Source organism: Uranotaenia lowii, chromosome 3, assembly GCF_029784155.1.
Source record: "Uranotaenia lowii strain MFRU-FL chromosome 3, ASM2978415v1, whole genome shotgun sequence".
NCBI lineage: Eukaryota > Metazoa > Arthropoda > Insecta > Diptera > Culicidae > Uranotaenia > Uranotaenia lowii.
Genome location: NC_073693.1, coordinates 308,479,426 through 308,498,247, shown reverse-complemented (window position 1 = coordinate 308,498,247; position 18,822 = coordinate 308,479,426). Strand labels below are relative to the sequence as shown.

At 39.0% G+C, this 18,822-nt stretch overlaps 2 protein-coding genes across 3 annotated transcripts in view; one reads left to right on the top strand and one right to left on the bottom strand.

The window, feature by feature from the left end:
• The window catches only part of LOC129756339 (location of vulva defective 1), a 760,372-nt gene that overhangs the window by 446,961 nt on the left and 294,589 nt on the right, over window positions 1-18,822 (top strand). The gene's annotated exons all lie outside the window — the stretch shown is intronic.
• Window positions 11,016-17,555, bottom strand: LOC129753709 (uncharacterized). Its single transcript, XM_055749554.1, has 2 exons — window positions 11,113-17,555; window positions 11,016-11,050 (listed from the first exon to the last, which is right to left on the bottom strand). The coding sequence occupies exon 1, from the start codon at window positions 17,553-17,555 to the stop codon at window positions 11,628-11,630; it is 5,928 nt and encodes a 1,975-aa protein (XP_055605529.1). The 3' UTR covers window positions 11,016-11,050; window positions 11,113-11,627.

Sequence of the window (18,822 nt, the reverse complement as noted above, 5' to 3'; positions counted from 1 at the left end):
GATCGGATAACGGAACGTACAGGCGATCACTGGCTGAAAAAAAACATTTATTTTGTTTTTGTTTTGATTTGCTTTTTATGCGCGCGCTGCGCGTGAACACTGTGTTAAATCGTATAGTTGTTCTTGGAAATATATAAACATACATATTTAGCCTTATAAATATTATACATACGACATTTGATTTCTAGTAACAACTTGCAATAAATCTAAGGCCAAATTATTTTGGGTAAAATAAATTAATGAATTAATTTAAATGAATTCCACAGTTCCTATTCTTGAACGCTTATTTTAAAAATTTTCATTTCTCATGCTTTTCACTTTTCTGTGCATGTTTCATCTTTTAACTTGAACTGAATCTCTTGATCACCTTTCAAAAAAAAAAATTAATAAAAAAATATTATTATTATTTAATTTTGGACATTTTACCAACTTTTTGGCATTTGTGTCCGCTTAATTTTGTTACGTTTTGTTTTTTTTGTTTATCTTTAACTTGAATTACATTTGAACTGAGTTGAATTGATTATTTCCAGTGTAACTTGAAATTCTTTGAAGATTATTTCGAAAAACTTCATAGCAAATTAAACATCCGTTAATTATTTTTTCGTTTTTAATTTTTTTACTTTGATAACTTAAAATATTTGTGTATTTATAGTATAAATTTTATACTTTAATTCTCAAATAACACCGGTTAAAAGTAAAACTCTGGAAGTAATATAAACCATTTTATATTTTGTATGTGTTAGTTAGTAACATTTAATTTAAATGTATTCTTTAAAACATAAAATATTTTAACTTTGTGAGACGAAACGAAAAAATTTTCTTTTGTAGATTTTCATTTTATTGTATGAATATTTCTTAAATTCAAGAATTTTGAATATCTTTTCTTTGATAGAAGCGCCACGCAAAGAAACACAGTGGAGAATATTCACTAGAAATGTAGCATCTTGTCTGCTCCTAAAATACAAAGTGTTTTCAAGCAACTTTGATTGAAATCCTAAATTATGAGTATAAAAAAAACAACCTTTTTTGTCTATCGTACAACCGGTCAGACATTCAGTGTTCTATAAAAGAATTTATTAGATATTTTCTTCATTTGAGATTTCGATTTTGTTTGGAAGGTCGAAATAATATTGAAAACTTCAAATACATTTTAGTAAGGAGAAGAGAGTTTTATTTTCAGCTTTGCTTATCTTGTACTGATCTGTCAGCCAATCTTCTAAGTATTTTTCGTCATTTTTTCCTATATACATTTTTTTTACTCTCAGTTTTGAACACATCAAATAATTCGTATCAAGTTACTAATTTGATATCAAGTTTTTTATAACTAAGGAAAAAAGATAAAATCAACTAGGTGTATAAGCCCTTAGTTGTTGTTAATGTATCTTCGCTGAAAATTTTTGCCTCTGTTTCGCGATTACCTAAAACCTAAAGTCGTTCAAAAATGAAAGCCTAGTGATGCCTGGTTTTGCTATCATTCACATATTACTCAAATTTATTTTGGTACAATTTTTAACTCAGTAATCATTTTTTACATCAATAAAAGGAAACCTCAATAAATCCTAGTTTTGCTATCAAATTAAATTCTACATCAAATTTAGCTTCCTGTTTGCTATTGATACCTAAATTTGGTCTCAGCTTGCAGTCAAGTGAAAATATATGACACCTTAATTATGCCTAGTTTTGCTATCGTAAAAAGTTGAGCAGCAAAAGATGCTAGCAGTTTGCTGTTGACACCTTAGTTTGGTATCAGTTTGCGATCAATTTGGGCATCAAAATCTGCTCGGGATGAGACATCCTTCCCTGTTTTACAAAGTGACATGGGTTATTCAAAACTATAAATCGTCTTTTACGATAAATGTTCAAGTTTAACGAATTACAGTAAAAATGTAACAATTGTAAAAACCATCCTTGGTTTCAAAAACTCGTAAACCAGTTTCATGACTGTCCATTAACAGGTGATGCTAAGATGAACGCATATTTATACATGAAATGCTAACCCGCAAGAAACGTTTCAATTCAAATTCAATCCGCCACTTCATCATCCTACGCACGCACAAAATCAGGCTGTACAAAAATATCTGTTCGACATTGTTTTAATAATTCGTTTGAATTTACATCTGGTCGTTTCACGTATGAAATACAAAATGTAATACTCATAATGGTCTCTTATAATACCAGCAACCGGCATTGAACAAATCCAATGCTTGTACATCCGAATTATGCAGCTCATTGGCGTATTTTTTTCCAGTCCATTGTCGCATAGCTAGTATCCGAATCGATATTTCTCACTTGTATATCAGGACTGAATAATCTTAAAATGGTGTTGTCAAGTTTTCTCAAGGCACTAGCGTGGTAGCTTCATAACTGGGCAGGATGATCAGGTTATTCGGCTTGCAAGATTCTTTCCTCCTGGGATCCTATATCGGAAATTCCGTCTGCTGTACAGCTGTAATTCGATTTGTTTTGAATTTGATACATAAATTTATACACTTTCAAACTTATCAACTTACCGGAGGAATAGAAGATTTAATTTTTCTCGTTCGGTGTTGGTTGATTCCTCGCAAGAACGGGCAGCTAAAATTAATGATTCATCTGTCTAAATAGTTCTTCTTGAATTTTTCATTAGCCGTTACATCGGATACTAAGCTGAAATTGAATTCGTTGATAACACATTCCTGAATCTCCTTCTTGCATCCTGATTTGGATTCAGAATCTAATTTCGTTCACTTTTAGTTGGTTAACTTACCGGTGTAGCGAATTTCCTTGAATTTTGGTGATGAATACTAGGGGAATCCGTTCCGCCGGCGAACGATCGGGATCAGGGTTGACTGGAAACGGTCAGTTGCAACAAAATGTTCCATCAACAGTGGGAAAGAATAACAATTCACCCATAGTGCAAATTGATTGGCGTGAACAATGTAAACAAAAATCTTGTTTGGGTAAAGTTACGTTTGTTTTCAATGCATTAGTGAGAGGTGCAATCGTCAAGTGCAAAGCTTGGATCCCATCTCGTTTGATGGCAGCACCATATGCATTGTGTTGTTGTCTCCGAAGATTCGTTCGTGAAATAATATGCCCGATTATCTTGATAGTTAGGGATCTTTGGTAAAAACCTACATGTTTCTGAATCAGGACTCCGACAGTATCATATACGATGTTATTACGATGATTGATTTACTTTGGTACTTTATGTTGCATTGGTGGTATGTTGTACGTTACATTATACAATTTGATTCATACAAACTAATGATGGAAGAATGATTGACAGTCAGTGTTCGGCACAAAAGTGCTAATCCGCTATTCGCTAGTTAGTCCGCTAACTTTTCGTTAGCGGATTAATTTTGACGCTAAGTTTTGATTGATTCAGCGAATTAAAAAGTTCCGCTATTTTTTGGTTCCGCTAATTGAAGACCGCTAACTCCCATATATTTGTATCAATCTATCTAATTCTTAGTGATAGAATAAACTTTTCTCATTAATCAAGTTAAGGTGACATTGGGCATCATTCTGATTGCTTTATTTAATTCATTGGAGGAATGCGTACTGAGTTAGAGAAAAGATGTTCCTATTTAGTGTCATTTTTCTCTCTTTTAGCACTTTCTTTTGGCAACATTTTCAGAAGAAGACAACAATAAAAGGTGTTAAATAATATAAAACTACTTTTATACATCTCTTCATCAGCATTTCATTCATTTCAAATGGTTGAAATATTTACTTTTCACAATACAGTTTTTATGAGATTTTTCAGATCAGTTCATATAAAAATTTTATAAAATTGCCATTTTAGCCTTCGTTTAAAGTTCAAATAGAAATTGCAAAATTGTTCACGTATGACAATGCAGGTTAAACATTTTGAGTGAGGACAATGTAAAATAATGCCAAAAACAACAAAATGGAATTCATTGTAAAAAGTATGTTTGCAACAAAATTGCATTTTATCTACTTTGCGCATTCCGATAAATCGAGTAAATTTTTAACCAAAATTTAAATTAAAGAAAATGGTATTGCTCCCATCTTCCACATTTTCTTGTTTTTGCTCCTGTAATTGTTCGATAATTCAGTTGGGGAGTTTTAAAAATCGAAGAAGGGAAAGGCGTGACTAAAGAAGAATTTTATATTTGTTCCGGCTCTAATGTTGGTCAACAGTTAGCGATTAGCGTTTTAAGCTTAAAGCGATAACTTTATCGGCACATTTAGCGTATTTAATCAGCGATCGCTAACTTTATATTAAATAGCGATTTCATTAGCGGCGCTAATTTGTCAGTTAGCGATGCCGAACACTGTTGACAGTTTTCAACCACACTTTATTCCATGTATGTTTCAGTCTTGAACGACTTGAAGCGACTTGATTATTGATTGGCTATTTCAGTCGCCCTCTAAAGCTTAGTTCTTTTAGAAATGGGACAGTTACGAATGCGTGTTTCTTAAAAACTATTCGTTTGATCTAAATACATTCTATGAAGAAAATTAAGCTTATCTTATGATAATTCATAAAAAAAATTGAAAAAAAAAATTATCGTTTTTTTAAAGAATAAAATCAACTCTATTCTTGATACATGATATTGATCAGTTTTTCAAACCTATACTTCGTCTAATCTGTATTTTAGGTGGCTACATCCTCCTCCTTCAATATCTGCTACTTTTCGGTCCAATACTTCCCTTTAAAAGAAACGGAGGGCAATTTAGTGGACACAACTGTTTCGAAATTAACAAATTTGATTGTTTTTAAGCCACTTTTTCGAGAGTTTTCAATCGAATTTCTCCTGGCAAAATCTGACGATAACGAAGTAAAACCATCATGAGATTGAACTCAAATCATAATTGGTTAAAATAGATCGTAGGTTGAGAATGGTATGTACAAGATTACTCTTTTAAGGCTTCTAAAAACAGCGAAAACAAAAGTTTTCGTTTTGAAATTTGTTGTTTTTTCCACAGGAGCAGAATTTTGGCAAATCATTATAGTTTATACAAAATAACCAGCAAATACATACTTCAATATACCCGGGACCTTGCACGAGCTGACATGGTCATGGATTCGAACGCTAGAATTTGTTTAAAATAGGGTATTTCATAAGTTTTATCGTTCCTCAGAAATCATCTGTCCCATAGCCTCGGTACTGGCTATACAGCTTACGAGCTTTGGAACAAACAAAAAATTGTTGTTTGAGGTATGGTTTGAATGACTCATAACGAGGCAATACTTTCAGCTTATTGAAGAACAGTTTTTCTGGACATTTCAGCGACCTACCCTTAGTTTTTCGCTAATTGAAAACTGAAAAAGCTGGTATGAGACTTAACTTCTCTGATGACCCTTAACCGTAGTTGCCGATCATGTGCTTCACTCCAATGCTTGATTGAACTTTGTGGACATTTTTGACAGTGCTTGCCTTTTCTATCACTCACACACGGTAATTCTTTGAATAATCAATGGTTTTGTAAGCTATCAATTCGATAATCATGGATTTTGAAGGAAACTGGGCAAAATATTATTTTCCTTTTTCTCTTTCATCGTAAATATCTCAAAAAACGCGTGAATTTTAAATTAAAAAAATAAGTCGGATAGTACTTTAAACAGGCAAAAAAAAGCTGTCAAAATTTTGAACGTCCGATAACTAGTTAACGAGATATCAGCGAAAGAAAGTGTCCCATTTCTAAAAGAATTAAGCTATATGAGAGCTGTATTGGAGTCTTGTACGATGCTCATAGATTTTAGCATCGATTGACAACTTAAGTCATATTTTATAGGACGTGTATGGAACTGTTTTGCGATATGAAGCCATTATACATTCGTTTGTTTAAGCGACACTTTATGCGAGATGGGATGCAGTATTGTACAATTTGTATCATAAAACGATTTTTCGAACCGCTTTTTGTAGCATGTAATGTATAATGTTGTTATATGATTTTAATCGCCGTAATTTGTATGATTATAATTTTAATGGCATGTGCGGCGGAATGAAAACTAGAGAGAATTTATTTTATAGAATTTGAAAGAAAGGTGGATAGACAGGCATTAGTGCGCCAATAGGAGAAAGCTTGATAGGTGTTGAAATTTTAGGCTAGAGGGCATGTTGATGAAAAGCTCCCACGAATTGCTCCCGCCTTTGCTCTGCATTAGCTAACTATACATGAGAAACCCAGAAAGAGAATTCCCATGTATAGCGAGCCCAATGGTTTGAGAGCGTGTTTTTACGCACACTTCAAACGAGCAAAAACGTAGCAACCCATGGGCCTACTGAGCTTTCCTTATGCGAGAACAGTTCTAGCGACGTTGCCATCTTTTCAGATTCGCTGCGAATAGTTGCTACTTGTCGATTTTTTCGCATTTCACATTGTATCTATTCCGCGTTCTAACTTTTTTGGCCAAGTGTCAATTTTTGAATCGTATTTTTCTTGATGTATTTTTTTCTTTTTGCCAATGATTGTTTGTTATATGATTTTAATCGCCGTAATTTGTATGATTATAATTTTAATGGCAGAACTGTTCTCGCATAAGGAAAGCTCAGTAGGCCCATGGGTTGCTCAGATCCCTGCAACGTTACACGATTTGTCTATGTATCGTGTGACCAACATCTTTTAAATATGTGCTCGTGAATCTCGTTTTTAAGCTTTTTTTCCTCAGATTTAAGCTTTTATTGCCTTGAGAGCATAGGAGACGAAAGCTTAAATCTGAGGAAAAAAGCTTAAATCTGTCAAAATGAGGGGAAAAAAAGGGGAAATATGAGAGATGTGCTCCACACGGTTTGAATAACATTGCCGGGAAGTGGCGGCGGCAACTCTATTCAAACCGTATGGAGCACATCTTACAGATTTCCCCTTTTTTCCCCCTCTTTTTGACAGATTTAAACTTTTTTCCTCAGATTTAAACTTTCGTCTCCTATGCTCTCAAGGCAGAAAAAGCTTAAATCTGAGGAAAAAAAGCTTAAAAACGAGATTCACGAGCACATGTTTAAAGTTAGCTAATGCAGAGCAAAGGCGGGAGCAATTCATGGGAGCTTTTCATCAACATGCCCTCTAGCCTAAAATTTCAACACCTATCAAGCTTTCTCCTATTGGCGCACTAATGCCTGTCTATCCACCTTTCTTTCAAATTCTATAAAATAAATTCTCTCTAGTTTTCATTTCGCCGCACATGCCGTTAAAATTATAGTCAACTTTAGCTTTCTTGTACAATAAGGGAATTTTTTTAGCATTCCGTTGCTGATCAATAGTCTTTTTTCTGAAGTATGTTTTATCGGATGTTTTTCGAGAGTTACCGAAGATTTTTTTGTCTGGATGCACCCAAATAAAGTTACAAGCCGCCAAACTCCCAATAGTGAGAAATTGACACGCAAGAGCAGATTAGGGTTAAGTATTTGAGAACGTTATTTTTATCCAAAATGTAATCAACTAGTCCGAGTCCAGAAGCAAATCAGTGTGATTTTCGGAATTCCGACGATTGCTCTTGCTAAGGTTATTTGAAAGCATATGGAGGATCAAAACGATGATAAATTTGAAATACGTGGAGAATCTTATGTGTACGTTTTACTCGACCTTGAGGTGTCCGTCTTCTCCGTCTTAGCAATTTAAAAAAAAAACTTTTGTTGCTCAAGCCTTTCACCGATATTCGCTGATTTTCCTGCAGAAATAAATATTCCACCTTTTAAAAAGGTTGACACTTTCGAAAATGTTTCGACTTATGAACAATTTTCTTTGTAGAGAAAATTAAATCAAATAAAGGATCTTCGAAGTTTTTGCTTGTTTTGTTTACTTTTATGAGATCTTGCTTGATGTGAATGAACATTGAGTCTCGAAAGTGTTAATATACTTAGGCAAACATATTCTTATCATTAGATTTGTGCCAAACATCGTGATTTTCGGAATTTTGAAAGTGTCCGTCTTACCCGACTTTCCCCTCCGGAAAAAAACTGCGGTAAACGCAGAATACAGTCTGCCCTGCAGTAGCCCAAGTGTCCATCCCATCACTGATATGAAGTACGTTCTATGCAGCTCTAAATTAAAGTTCTTATCGATACTTACTAGTTCCAAAACTAGTCTTCATGACTTTCTATTCAGCTTCCAGCGGCCTTTTCAATCAGCTTCAAAAAAAAAACTTAAAATGATTAAATGATTTAGATCATACCTGCAGCCGCACCCGCTCAACTAGACAGCTAGCCAGCCAGGAAAAAGGTAGGTAGTTCATTTAGTGGTAAGAATAAGGTTTAGAAATTGCTTCAGTAGCTTTTACTTAGCTCGAAATCAAGCAAAGCGAAAGCCCAAAGCATTTGCTTAGTTTGGTATGAATAAACATTTGCTTAGCAGATGTGTATTAAAGTCTTAGAATATAGCTTTTGGTTCGAAAAATAGAGCTATCCAACCAGTAGATTCTGAAGTTTTCTAAAGTAAAATGAAAGAAGACGATCAGAAAATTGAAAAGTACGGCTAAAATAGCCATGAACTCGACGGTGCGGGTGGTGGGTGTAAGAACGATCGGAAAATTTTTGGTTAATGCGTGCTCGTATGTTGATGTTTAAAGAAAAATTAATACAAATTCGAATATTGTCAAACGAAAAAAGGCCTAAAATATTAAAAAAAAAATATTTATCATAAGCTCTCCCACACGTATTCGAATCGGAGGTGTATAAAAAAGAGGCAATAGGCGCGCATCTTTCATCTTTTATTTTAATCTTAGAATTATAAAATAAATCATATAAATATGAAAGATCTGAATTACGTTTTAAATTATTTCAATTTTCTTCCAAATTCAAGCCGATTGGGACTTCTTCTACTATAGCCAGATTTTTTTCAATTTGGAATATTTACTAATTGATTTGTTTGGTTTCATCTTAGACGAATCATTTCATACAACGACAAGAATATGAAAAAAGTTGGGTTATCACTTCGACTTTTCTTTATACACGTTAAAAATGCTTTTTTGAATTGTATTGAAGTGTCATATTGCTAATTTAATGAATTCCTGATGTTGTCAAAGAATTTTTTTATTGGAAAAGTCTGCTACCGAGCATGCTTAGAAAATAAAGCAATTGCTTGGAGCTTTGTCGAGCAATTGCATCAGATTTGGACTTTATTCATACCAAACTAGCTTGTTCTAAAAGTAATAGATTCTGTCGTAGAAAACAGCTGTCAAAACAAACTTTATTCATAGTAACCGCAGCAATTGCTTCAAGTGACTACTCGACTGCCCGATTTGGTTAAGCAAAAGCAATTGCTAGGTTTTTTTCATACCACCTAATGCTCTTTTTGTGTCTTAGTAAATCCCGTATTGAGCACTTTTGTGCCCTTTATGTAACTTAAGTCCCTTAAAACGTACATTTAGATCAATTTTGCAACTTTCAAGTTCATTAATGAGTACATGTATAAGTCACATACAACGTTCATATCAATCACTGAAATACTGAATACTGAAATCAGGCATTCTATATAATTGAAGCCACTATTGAAACCACTATTGAAACCACGTTTTAATTATTGAAATTTTTTTTTGTGTAGTTATTCAATATTTAAAAACTAACATCAATCATGCTGAATGACGATCATCCATGAAGAACCCAGACAAAAGAATCCCATAGCGAGAGGAGGAAGATCCGGTCGGTTGCATTTTTGAGCTACTGTATTGCAATCGTATTGCCGTATTCAGAGCAAAAGGAATCAAGAAGCCTACCAATTGATCTCTCGACTTGACCTGAAATTAATAAGACCACCGTGCGCTCTCGAAGTCTGACAGATAAATGGCCAATTGTGTTTGGGGGAACCAAAGAACAAGACCGACTATTGAGGCATTGACTCCCACAACCAGATCAGTGCACCCAATCCGGGGACTGTGTCGGTCGAAGATTTTTGCCATACTTCGAACGGATAGAAAGGCCAAATATCGGAATCCAATTATAGGTCAAACGTGGTTTGTTGCCAACAATTTGCCATTAATGCTCACGCGTCTTGTCAGCAACAATGACGATAGACCGCGCTGATTGGTAACTGAACTGAAAGGTGTCTTGCTGTTGTTGTTGTCGTTGAAAGAGATTTCTGACAAATTGGCCGACAATCTAAGCCGAAATCAAATTTGTCGCCCGGCGCGACAGAATTCAATTTTGTCACTGAAGGTGGTCCTGGGTTGCTCAAAAACTGACGGAATTAGGTAATATGCTCTGTATGTTGTTTAGTTTAATAAAATGGGACACGTATTATGTATATTTACTTGTATTTTTATAATTATCCGATAAAGAATAAATGAATATTAACATACAATATTTGGAGAAAAAAGAAGTAGATATGATATGATTTTTTAAACAAAAAACTTTTAGATTGATTTTACTGTTTTATTTTGGGATACCCAGTCTGGTATTTTTATCATTAGCACAAACTAAGACAGGAATGTGAACCTTTGACGGCATGAAATACCAATTAATCAATCGAACAGACCTCCGATTGATCACTCAACATAGTGTATGTTTTCCGGGTAGCTTCTGTAAAAACCTCTTCCGTAGTACAAGCAATAATTATCACGTCCCAGAATCGAACATTTGAGATCTGTTTATCAGATGGTAATGGAAAGTCACAACCCAAAGTGACAGAATCTGTCCAGCGGCGAATGGTTTTGTTTCAACTACAAATGGTGGACCACCTCAGATGCACGCAATTTCAACCGCAAAACAAGTTGCGAGAATATCTACTTTTTGTACCTATCCATGATGTTTCAGACACGTTTTAAGTTTTATTTTTCTTTCCTGTCGCTGCCATCAATAATCGGTCTTTTTGTTTTTCAACATTAAACTCTCAGCCTCGAGGTGCGTTTTATTGCGTGTTCCAACAATTACAGGCTAAATCAACAATGGCCATTTCAGTTTTGTCTGTCACCTTGTTTGAGTGATCTCGCGGGTGCTTCAAATGGATCAGTCGCCAATTGAAATGAAGCACTTTCAAATTATTCGAACTTAAAAATCTTGTGCTGTACATGTTATGATTTCAGCATTATTAATACTTTGACAATTTTACCGATAATTTATTAACACCGTTGTTGGGGTTTTTGCAGTTCGTCCTCGACTGAACTCAACTGAAATTTATTTTCAATAGGTAAGTATTTGAGGTAGAAAAAGTAATATAAAATCGACTTACAAATTAGTCCCTTTTCTTGTTCGACCAGCTAATCTGAGCGAAACTTTATCCGGTCCGTCTAACAATACGGCTAGCTGGAGGAATATTAATATTAGGGTATTTTAATGGAAAGATCAAGAGGTAGACTTACTGGTTATATCCGGTTAATCAGACTAACTAATAAAGTAAAGTGGTTCTTAAAGTGGGTCTGAGCCGAAACACCTCGCACTAAGCTATCGAGAATATAATATTAATGAAATAATAATGCTTCAAATGGTTCGTTTTTGTTATAAACTTACAAGGAATTCACAGAGAACTTAACTATGAAAATCTATTAATATCCAGAATTAACAAGAATACCACGTTGCTGAATTTGCTACGGCACTTTTGCGATTCAATGTGCTTTTCACTACCAGGCTTCTTAATTATCTTCTCCTTTCCAATGACAATTCGCGGCATGTCAACGCGACAGGTGATGATGAGCGCTTCTCACTCGTGACTTGCTGATCGGTCACAACACCCCGGCCCGTAATGCCCTACAGACCGGCTTTACCTTCTTCCTTTAGATCCAGCAAGGCCACCTTAACCGCTCCTCGTTGTAGAATACCGATATCTGTCCGAATATCCACTTTCCGGACCTGGCCCTCGTCGTCTGGATAGGTTTTCACAATCCGCCCACGCAGCCAGCCATTTCGCACTGTTTCATCAACGATGACCACTAAATCGCCCTCTTTCAGTGGTCTGACATCACTGAACCATTTCGTTCTCCTGGCAATTGTTGGCAAATAACCTGAGATCCATTTCTTCCAAAATTGATTTAAGATTGGATCCAACGACTTCCAATTTGCTCTCAAGTTAACGTGATCATCCAGTGACACCTTTGGAGGATTGGAGCCATCTGAACTGAGCAACAGGAAATTATTCGGGGTCAAAACTTCTTCGTTTGGGGAATCCAGTGGTACAAACGTTAGTGGATGAGAATTTACTAACATTTCGATCTCTGCCAAAAACGTAACAAGTTCTTCGTCATCGAGTTGTCGTTGAGGTGTGATTACCTTGAAGGCATCTTTCACAGAGCGGACCTTCCGCTCCCAAATACCCCCCATGTGGGGAGTGGACGGTGGGTTGAAATGCCACTCGGTTTCGGCATTGGTGAAAGTTCGGGCAGCTTCATAATTCGCGTTCTTGATCTCGGTGGATAATTCTCTTGATGCACCACGAAAATTTGTTCCATTGTCGCTGTAAAAGTGCTTCGGCGGACCTCTTCTTGCGACAAACCGTCTAATAGCCTTTATACACGAATCGGAAGACATGGAGTGCACCACTTCGAGGTGTATAGCTCGTACCGTGAGACACGTAAATAAGCAGATCCAGCGTTTAACGTTTGCGCGTCCCCGTCTAACTGTCACCGGGCCAAAATAATCCACGCCTGTGAATGTAAATGCTCGAACATATGGGCGCACCCTCGGGTGAGGTAGACAAGCCATTCGTGGTGCACAAGGAACCGCCTTATACACGCGGCACCATGCACAGTTTTTGATGATCGACTTCACTGTTGCTCGACATTTTGGGATATAGAAGCGTTGTTGTATCTCGTTGAGTACGGTTCCGGTGTTAGCATGACCGTAACGTTGATGGAATTTTAATATAAGTAGTTTGGTTACGTGGCTATCTTTGGGAAGAACTACTGGATTTCGAAAATTGTAAGGGTAATAAAGGGCCTTACCGTCGATTCTTGTCGCTGCTCTAAGCACACCATCGTCGTCCAAAATTAAGCAAATTTTCGCCAAAGGGCTACTTTTCAAAAGTTTCTTACGTTTTGTTACTGGCAAGCTAAGGTTGTTCCGACAAACGGCAATTTCATCTGCGAATTTTTCTGCTTGTATCAAACGCCACAAAGCAGTTTCAGCTGCAGCGTAATCTTTTTGGGTAAGTTGAACTGTTGGTGGATTATTCGGGATACGATTTTTGGTTTGACAAAGATGGAAAAAGTGGTAAAGGTAACCCAAATACTTGGTGAGTTGTTCGAAGCGTGAAAATTTACAATATTGCAACAGCGGTCGTATCGGAGCTGCGTAGTGGATTAAATGGACGACTTTCATCTCCTCGGGTGTTTCCTGTTGGTCTGGTTTCCGTTTTGGCCACTCGTTTTCGCTACGCAGAAGAAAATCGGGACCGGTGAACCACGTACTGGAAGGATCAAATTTGGGACCGTTGTTCCATTTTGTGGCTTCGTCCGCAATATTTAATTTCGAGGGAACCCAGTTCCACTCATCGATGTTGGTCTTGGATAAGATTTCGCCCACACGAAATCCAACGTACTGTCGATATTTCCTTGGATCTGCTCGCAGCCAGGACAAGACCACGGAAGAATCCGTCCAAAGGAACCGTTTCGTCACCTTCAGCCGATGACTTTTCTCAATAGTTTCCATCAAACGAACACCTATGAGCGCACCATTCAGTTCGTTCCTGGGGATGGATTGAGGGCGTAGTGGTGTGACCTTTGTTTTGGCAGCAACGAATGAGCAGCGAGGATGTCCCCTGTCAACGATTCGGAAGAAGGCCACACAAGAGTAAGCCAGCTCGCTGGCGTCAGCGAATATGTGGAGCTGGAGGGTATCGTAACTACCGATTTCGTAATCGGGGAAGTAGCACCTGGGAATTCTTACTTGCTCCAAATTTGGTATCAGGGAAACCCAACGTTTCCAGTTGTCGAATTCGGTGTGACTGATCGGCTGATCCCATGAGATACCAGACCGCCAGATGTCCTGGATCAGGATTTTGCCGTGGATTGTGAAAGCAGCAATAATACCAATTGGATCGAAAAAACTCATCACCACTTGCAGAACTTGGCGCTTTGTGGGGATAGTAGTAGCTCGCAATAACTGTTGGAGATCGTCCCGAAACTGTATGGTAAAGGTGAACACATCCTGATCCGGCAACCACACTATGCCGAGGATCCGCTCAGCAACCGATGATCTGTCGGAGAACGTTTTTTCCTCCATTTTCGAGAGTCCTGTTCCGATTTTCTGAAGAACTTCCTCGGAATTCGATTTCCAAGAAGGGATTTCAAATCCGGCAGCGCTGTTGATGATGGCTACTTCTTCGGCGAGCTTTACCGCCTCAGCGATGGTGTCCTTACTGTCGAGAAAGTCATCGACGTATGTTCCGTCAACGATAGCTTGTGCTGCCTCCGGATAAAAAGCGAGGTGTTCGGAGGCGTTCAGGTCCTTCACGTAGAGGGCGGAACATGGAGAGCAAGTTGCCCCAAAAGTAGCCACATTCATGACAAAAACTTCCGGAGGAGATTTTTCATCGATGCGCCACAGGAACCGTTGGGCCTGTCGGTCTTCCGCTCGGATCAAAAGTTGGTGGAACATTTGGCGGATGTCGCCAGCCACCGAAAACTGTCTTTCTCTAAAGCGAAACAGAACCGATAGCAGAGGCTTCAGCAAGTCAGGGCCTTTAAGCAGCATGGAATTTAAGGAGGTGGTACCAACACGGGCTGCCGCATCCCAGACCACTCTTACTTTATTTGGTTTTCGGGGGTGGCAAACAACACTTATCGGCAAATACCACACACGGTTCGGGTCGGATTCTCGTAGCTCTTGTTCCGTCGCCTTATGGGCATATCCACGTTCCTGATATTCCTCAATTTGCCGTACAACATTTGCCTTTAGAAAGGGATCTTTTTCGAGGCGTCGAGCTAGACATAACGAACGACGATCTGCCATGTAGAAACTGTTGGGAAATTTCACAAAGTCGTCTGCCCAGAGAAGTCCAGTTTCGAAACGTCCGGAAGCTGTTCTTTTTGTTGTCGCTTCGAGGATTTTACGTGCACGTTGATCTTCTTCGCATTCTGGTGGAGATGGTGGACAAATTCCAGAGGACTCAGAGAGAAAATAGTCCGCTACCTGCTGATGCATCAGCTCATCTTGTGTGCATTTGCAAACGTGAACCATCGTTTGAAAATTCGAGTCAGCTACTCTTTGACCACCATATATGGCCCATCCTAAACGAGTCTTTGCGGCAACGAGATTTGCACCATTGCTTTCACGTTTGTTTAACGACAGCTTCAATCTGGCATTGTCCAAACCAATTAGAATTTGTGGTTTGGCTGCTTGGTAGCTTTTTACGGGTAACCCGCGAAGATGAGGGAAGCTTTTACAGAGCTCCTCGTAGTTCAAAGTCTGTTGGGGAAGGTCTAGTTTCGAAATGGTTCGAACGTTCGATAAAGGATATTGGTGACCGTTGTTTTCCTTCGACACCGACAATTGAACGATTCGGGAACTTTCGTTGCGGGTAACACTGCTCGTCCATTGGAGACACAAATCGTGATCATCACCTTCTAGGCCAAGTTTTTCCGCTATCTCGTCTTCTACCAATGTAACATTCGAACCGTCGTCGAGAAAAGCGTAGGCAGAAACGGACCTTCCGTTGCCGTGAAGTGTAACAGGTACGATCTTGTACAAAGTAGAACCTCTTTTGTCACGATGGATGGAAACCGTTGCCGGTTCAAATTGACTCACGTGTAGGAGTTTGTGATGCGCTTCTGAGCAACCTTCAAGGCCACAGGGTTGTTTAGTGCGACAGGGCCATTTGCCATGGGGCGCCAGACACCGACGACACATCCCCTTTTCTTCTACCAGCTTCAATCGTTCCATCACTGTAAGACTACGAAACTTTTGGCAATCACGGATCTTGTGTGCCCTGCTACTACATCCGAGACACGGCTTGGCCGCCGTATTGTTGGTACTAGACTTGGTGAAAGCTTTTTCGTATACTCGATCAGCTTCTTGATGCACGTTCACAAAGGTGCCTTTGTCCTTGCGCTTGTCCTTTTTGATGCTCCCATCAACAGATTGCTTTGAGGGAACCGACACGTTACACGCTGCCGCTCTAATAGCGGAAACGAAGTTGCAGAATTCTTTGAGTGTTGCTTGCTGGGTCAATTGAATATGCATTCCCCACTGCAGGAGAAGATCCGATGGCAATTTCGCAGCAAGTTCGGTAACAAGCGACGGGTTGTTAAGGTGTGATTGCAGGTTAGCCGCTTCGATGTAAGTAATGAGGTTTCTTACCTCACGTCCAAATGTCACTAGGGAATCGAACTTATTGATGCTGGGAGGACTTGTATTCCGGATTCTGCTTATGAGGCTGTTAATCAGCTGATCCGGTCTTCCACATTCCGCACGAAGAGTGGCCATTATTTCGGGAACCGCAGATGGTACTGTAAGAATGCTAAGTACCTTTTCACGAGCATTTCCTATGAGACTTCTCTGTAACCTCGCAAGGTTCTCATCGGGCTGGATCCCGCACATTGCTGTCGTCGATTCAAACGCATGTTCGAACATCGGCCATTCAAGCGGGTCGCCGGCGAATTTCGGTAGATCTTTCGAAACTACTTGCCGCGCCGCGAACTGCTGGGCACTAAGAACTGGTCCATAATTTGGAAACGGTTGATGAGTGACGTATTCCGGGGGGTATTGCGGAATGTTCTGTGTCGGTTGTCCATTTGAAGGTACTTGCTGGTTGACTTGTGGTAGCCCGTTCACAAACTGTTGTGAAATTGGTGGTGGATGGTTCCGTGAGGAAGCGTGGAAGAAATCGTTCCTGGGTAAGCCTTGGATTTCTGGTTGGCATTTGGAAGCCGCAGGAGGACCAGTAGGAAAAACACGGTGTCCGAAGTTCACTTGGTGCATTTGCATGGCACAACTAGTCGATGGCTGATTAATATACGAGGGTGCAGGATCACGACGAAAATGATCAGGTTTAGGAGGGCCGTTTTCCACGTTCACTTGCTCCCTTGGGCCCGTTGGTACTGACGGGGGAAGCATGAAGTCATTTGCGGCTGCTCTTCCTGGTTCTTGATGGCCGTGATTGTGCCTATGCTGGTTTGGCGGTGCCAAAGGCGTTGAGCTGGTAAGTGGTATAACCGTGGTCGCCGAAACTTCCTTTTCTGTATTTCGAGCATCGTTGACCCAAGCTTCAACCCGCATATTTGTAGCCAGAATAGCGGATCTTCTCTCGCTACCAGGATTCCTCCCCTCTTGCATGATCGCCATTTCTAGGTTATGTTTTTGAACCAGAAACTGAAGATCCCTTTCTGCTTGCTCCTTCCGGTAACGATCTTCCATTTCTTTCTGCTCTTCAAGATGATGGAGCCGTAACTGGGACACAGAAGCGGTGGATCGAACCGATATAACCGATTTTGCAGATCTCTTAGAGCCCATGTGCTCCGGATCAAGAATTTGAGTCTTGCAGCAATCCGTACATTTCCAGGATTTGTCTGCAATATCAGCGTCGACTCCAGCACAGGCGAAATGCCACCAGCGACTACACTGGTCGCATGCTACCATGGTTTCAGCCCCATCTGCCTTGGAGCAATCGCAGCAGTTGTGCACGTTTGTGGTTCCAGCCACAGCGCTTTCGAGGTTAGGAATGACACGATCAGTTTTGCTCATTTTGCCGATAATTTTTGAGAATGTTGGGGTTTTTGCAGTTCGTCCTCGACTGAACTCAACTGAAATTTATTTTCAATAGGTAAGTATTTGAGGTAGAAAAAGTAATATAAAATCGACTTACAAATTAGTCCCTTTTCTTGTTCGACCAGCTAATCTGAGCGAAACTTTATCCGGTCCGTCTAACAATACGGCTAGCTGGAGGAATATTAATATTAGGGTATTTTAATGGAAAGATCAAGAGGTAGACTTACTGGTTATATCCGGTTAATCAGACTAACTAATAAAGTAAAGTGGTTCTTAAAGTGGGTCTGAGCCGAAACACCTCGCACTAAGCTATCGAGAATATAATATTAATGAAATAATAATGCTTCAAATGGTTCGTTTTTGTTATAAACTTACAAGGAATTCACAGAGAACTTAACTATGAAAATCTATTAATATCCAGAATTAACAAGAATACCACGTTGCTGAATTTGCTACGGCACTTTTGCGATTCAATGTGCTTTTCACTACCAGGCTTCTTAATTATCTTCTCCTTTCCAATGACAATTCGCGGCATGTCAACGCGACAGGTGATGATGAGCGCTTCTCACTCGTGACTTGCTGATCGGTCACAACAACCGTGAAATTGATTAGTGCCAATGATTAGCATTTTGGAAAACTAACTGTGACTAAAAAAGTCATAGTAACTACACAATTTTGAAACTAGTCATGGAATGAAGTTGATTAAACTTTATCGCAAGTTTCTGGAGTTAAAGGCATCTAATAAAAATCGGTAGGTTATTCATTTTTTTCGGACCACTCTGAAAATTCTTTCAAAACGATTGTTAATAGTTTTAGCAACATTATACAATTCAATGGGTTTTTTTAGTTTAATTAATAAAAGTTGTTATATTCATGCATGATGAAATCACCAAAACTCTGCATTAATTAATAAACTTATAAACAAGTCTTGTAAACCGCTGCCTGCGGAACATCATCCGCGTTTGGTGGCCTGGCAACTGGATCGCGAATGAGGAACTACATCGCCGGTGTCATCAAAGGGCGCTAGAAATCGAGATTCGGGAACGTAAGTGGAGATGGATTGGGCACACGCTGCGAAAAGATGAAAACGAGATTTGCAGAGAGGCGCTTGACTGGAATCCAGAAGGTCATCGAAGAAGAGGCAGGCCCAGAAACTCGTGGCGGCGAAGCCTAGCCGCTGAAATCCGAACTGTCGACGAGAATATTGACTGGGACCAGGTGAAGACGCTGGCTCCGGATCGTC

Bases quoted from the DNA above. Each gene is read 5' to 3' on its own strand.
- LOC129753709 (XM_055749554.1), bottom strand. From the start codon at position 17,555: ATGAGCAAAACTGATCGTGTCATTCCTAACCTCGAAAGCGCTGTGGCT.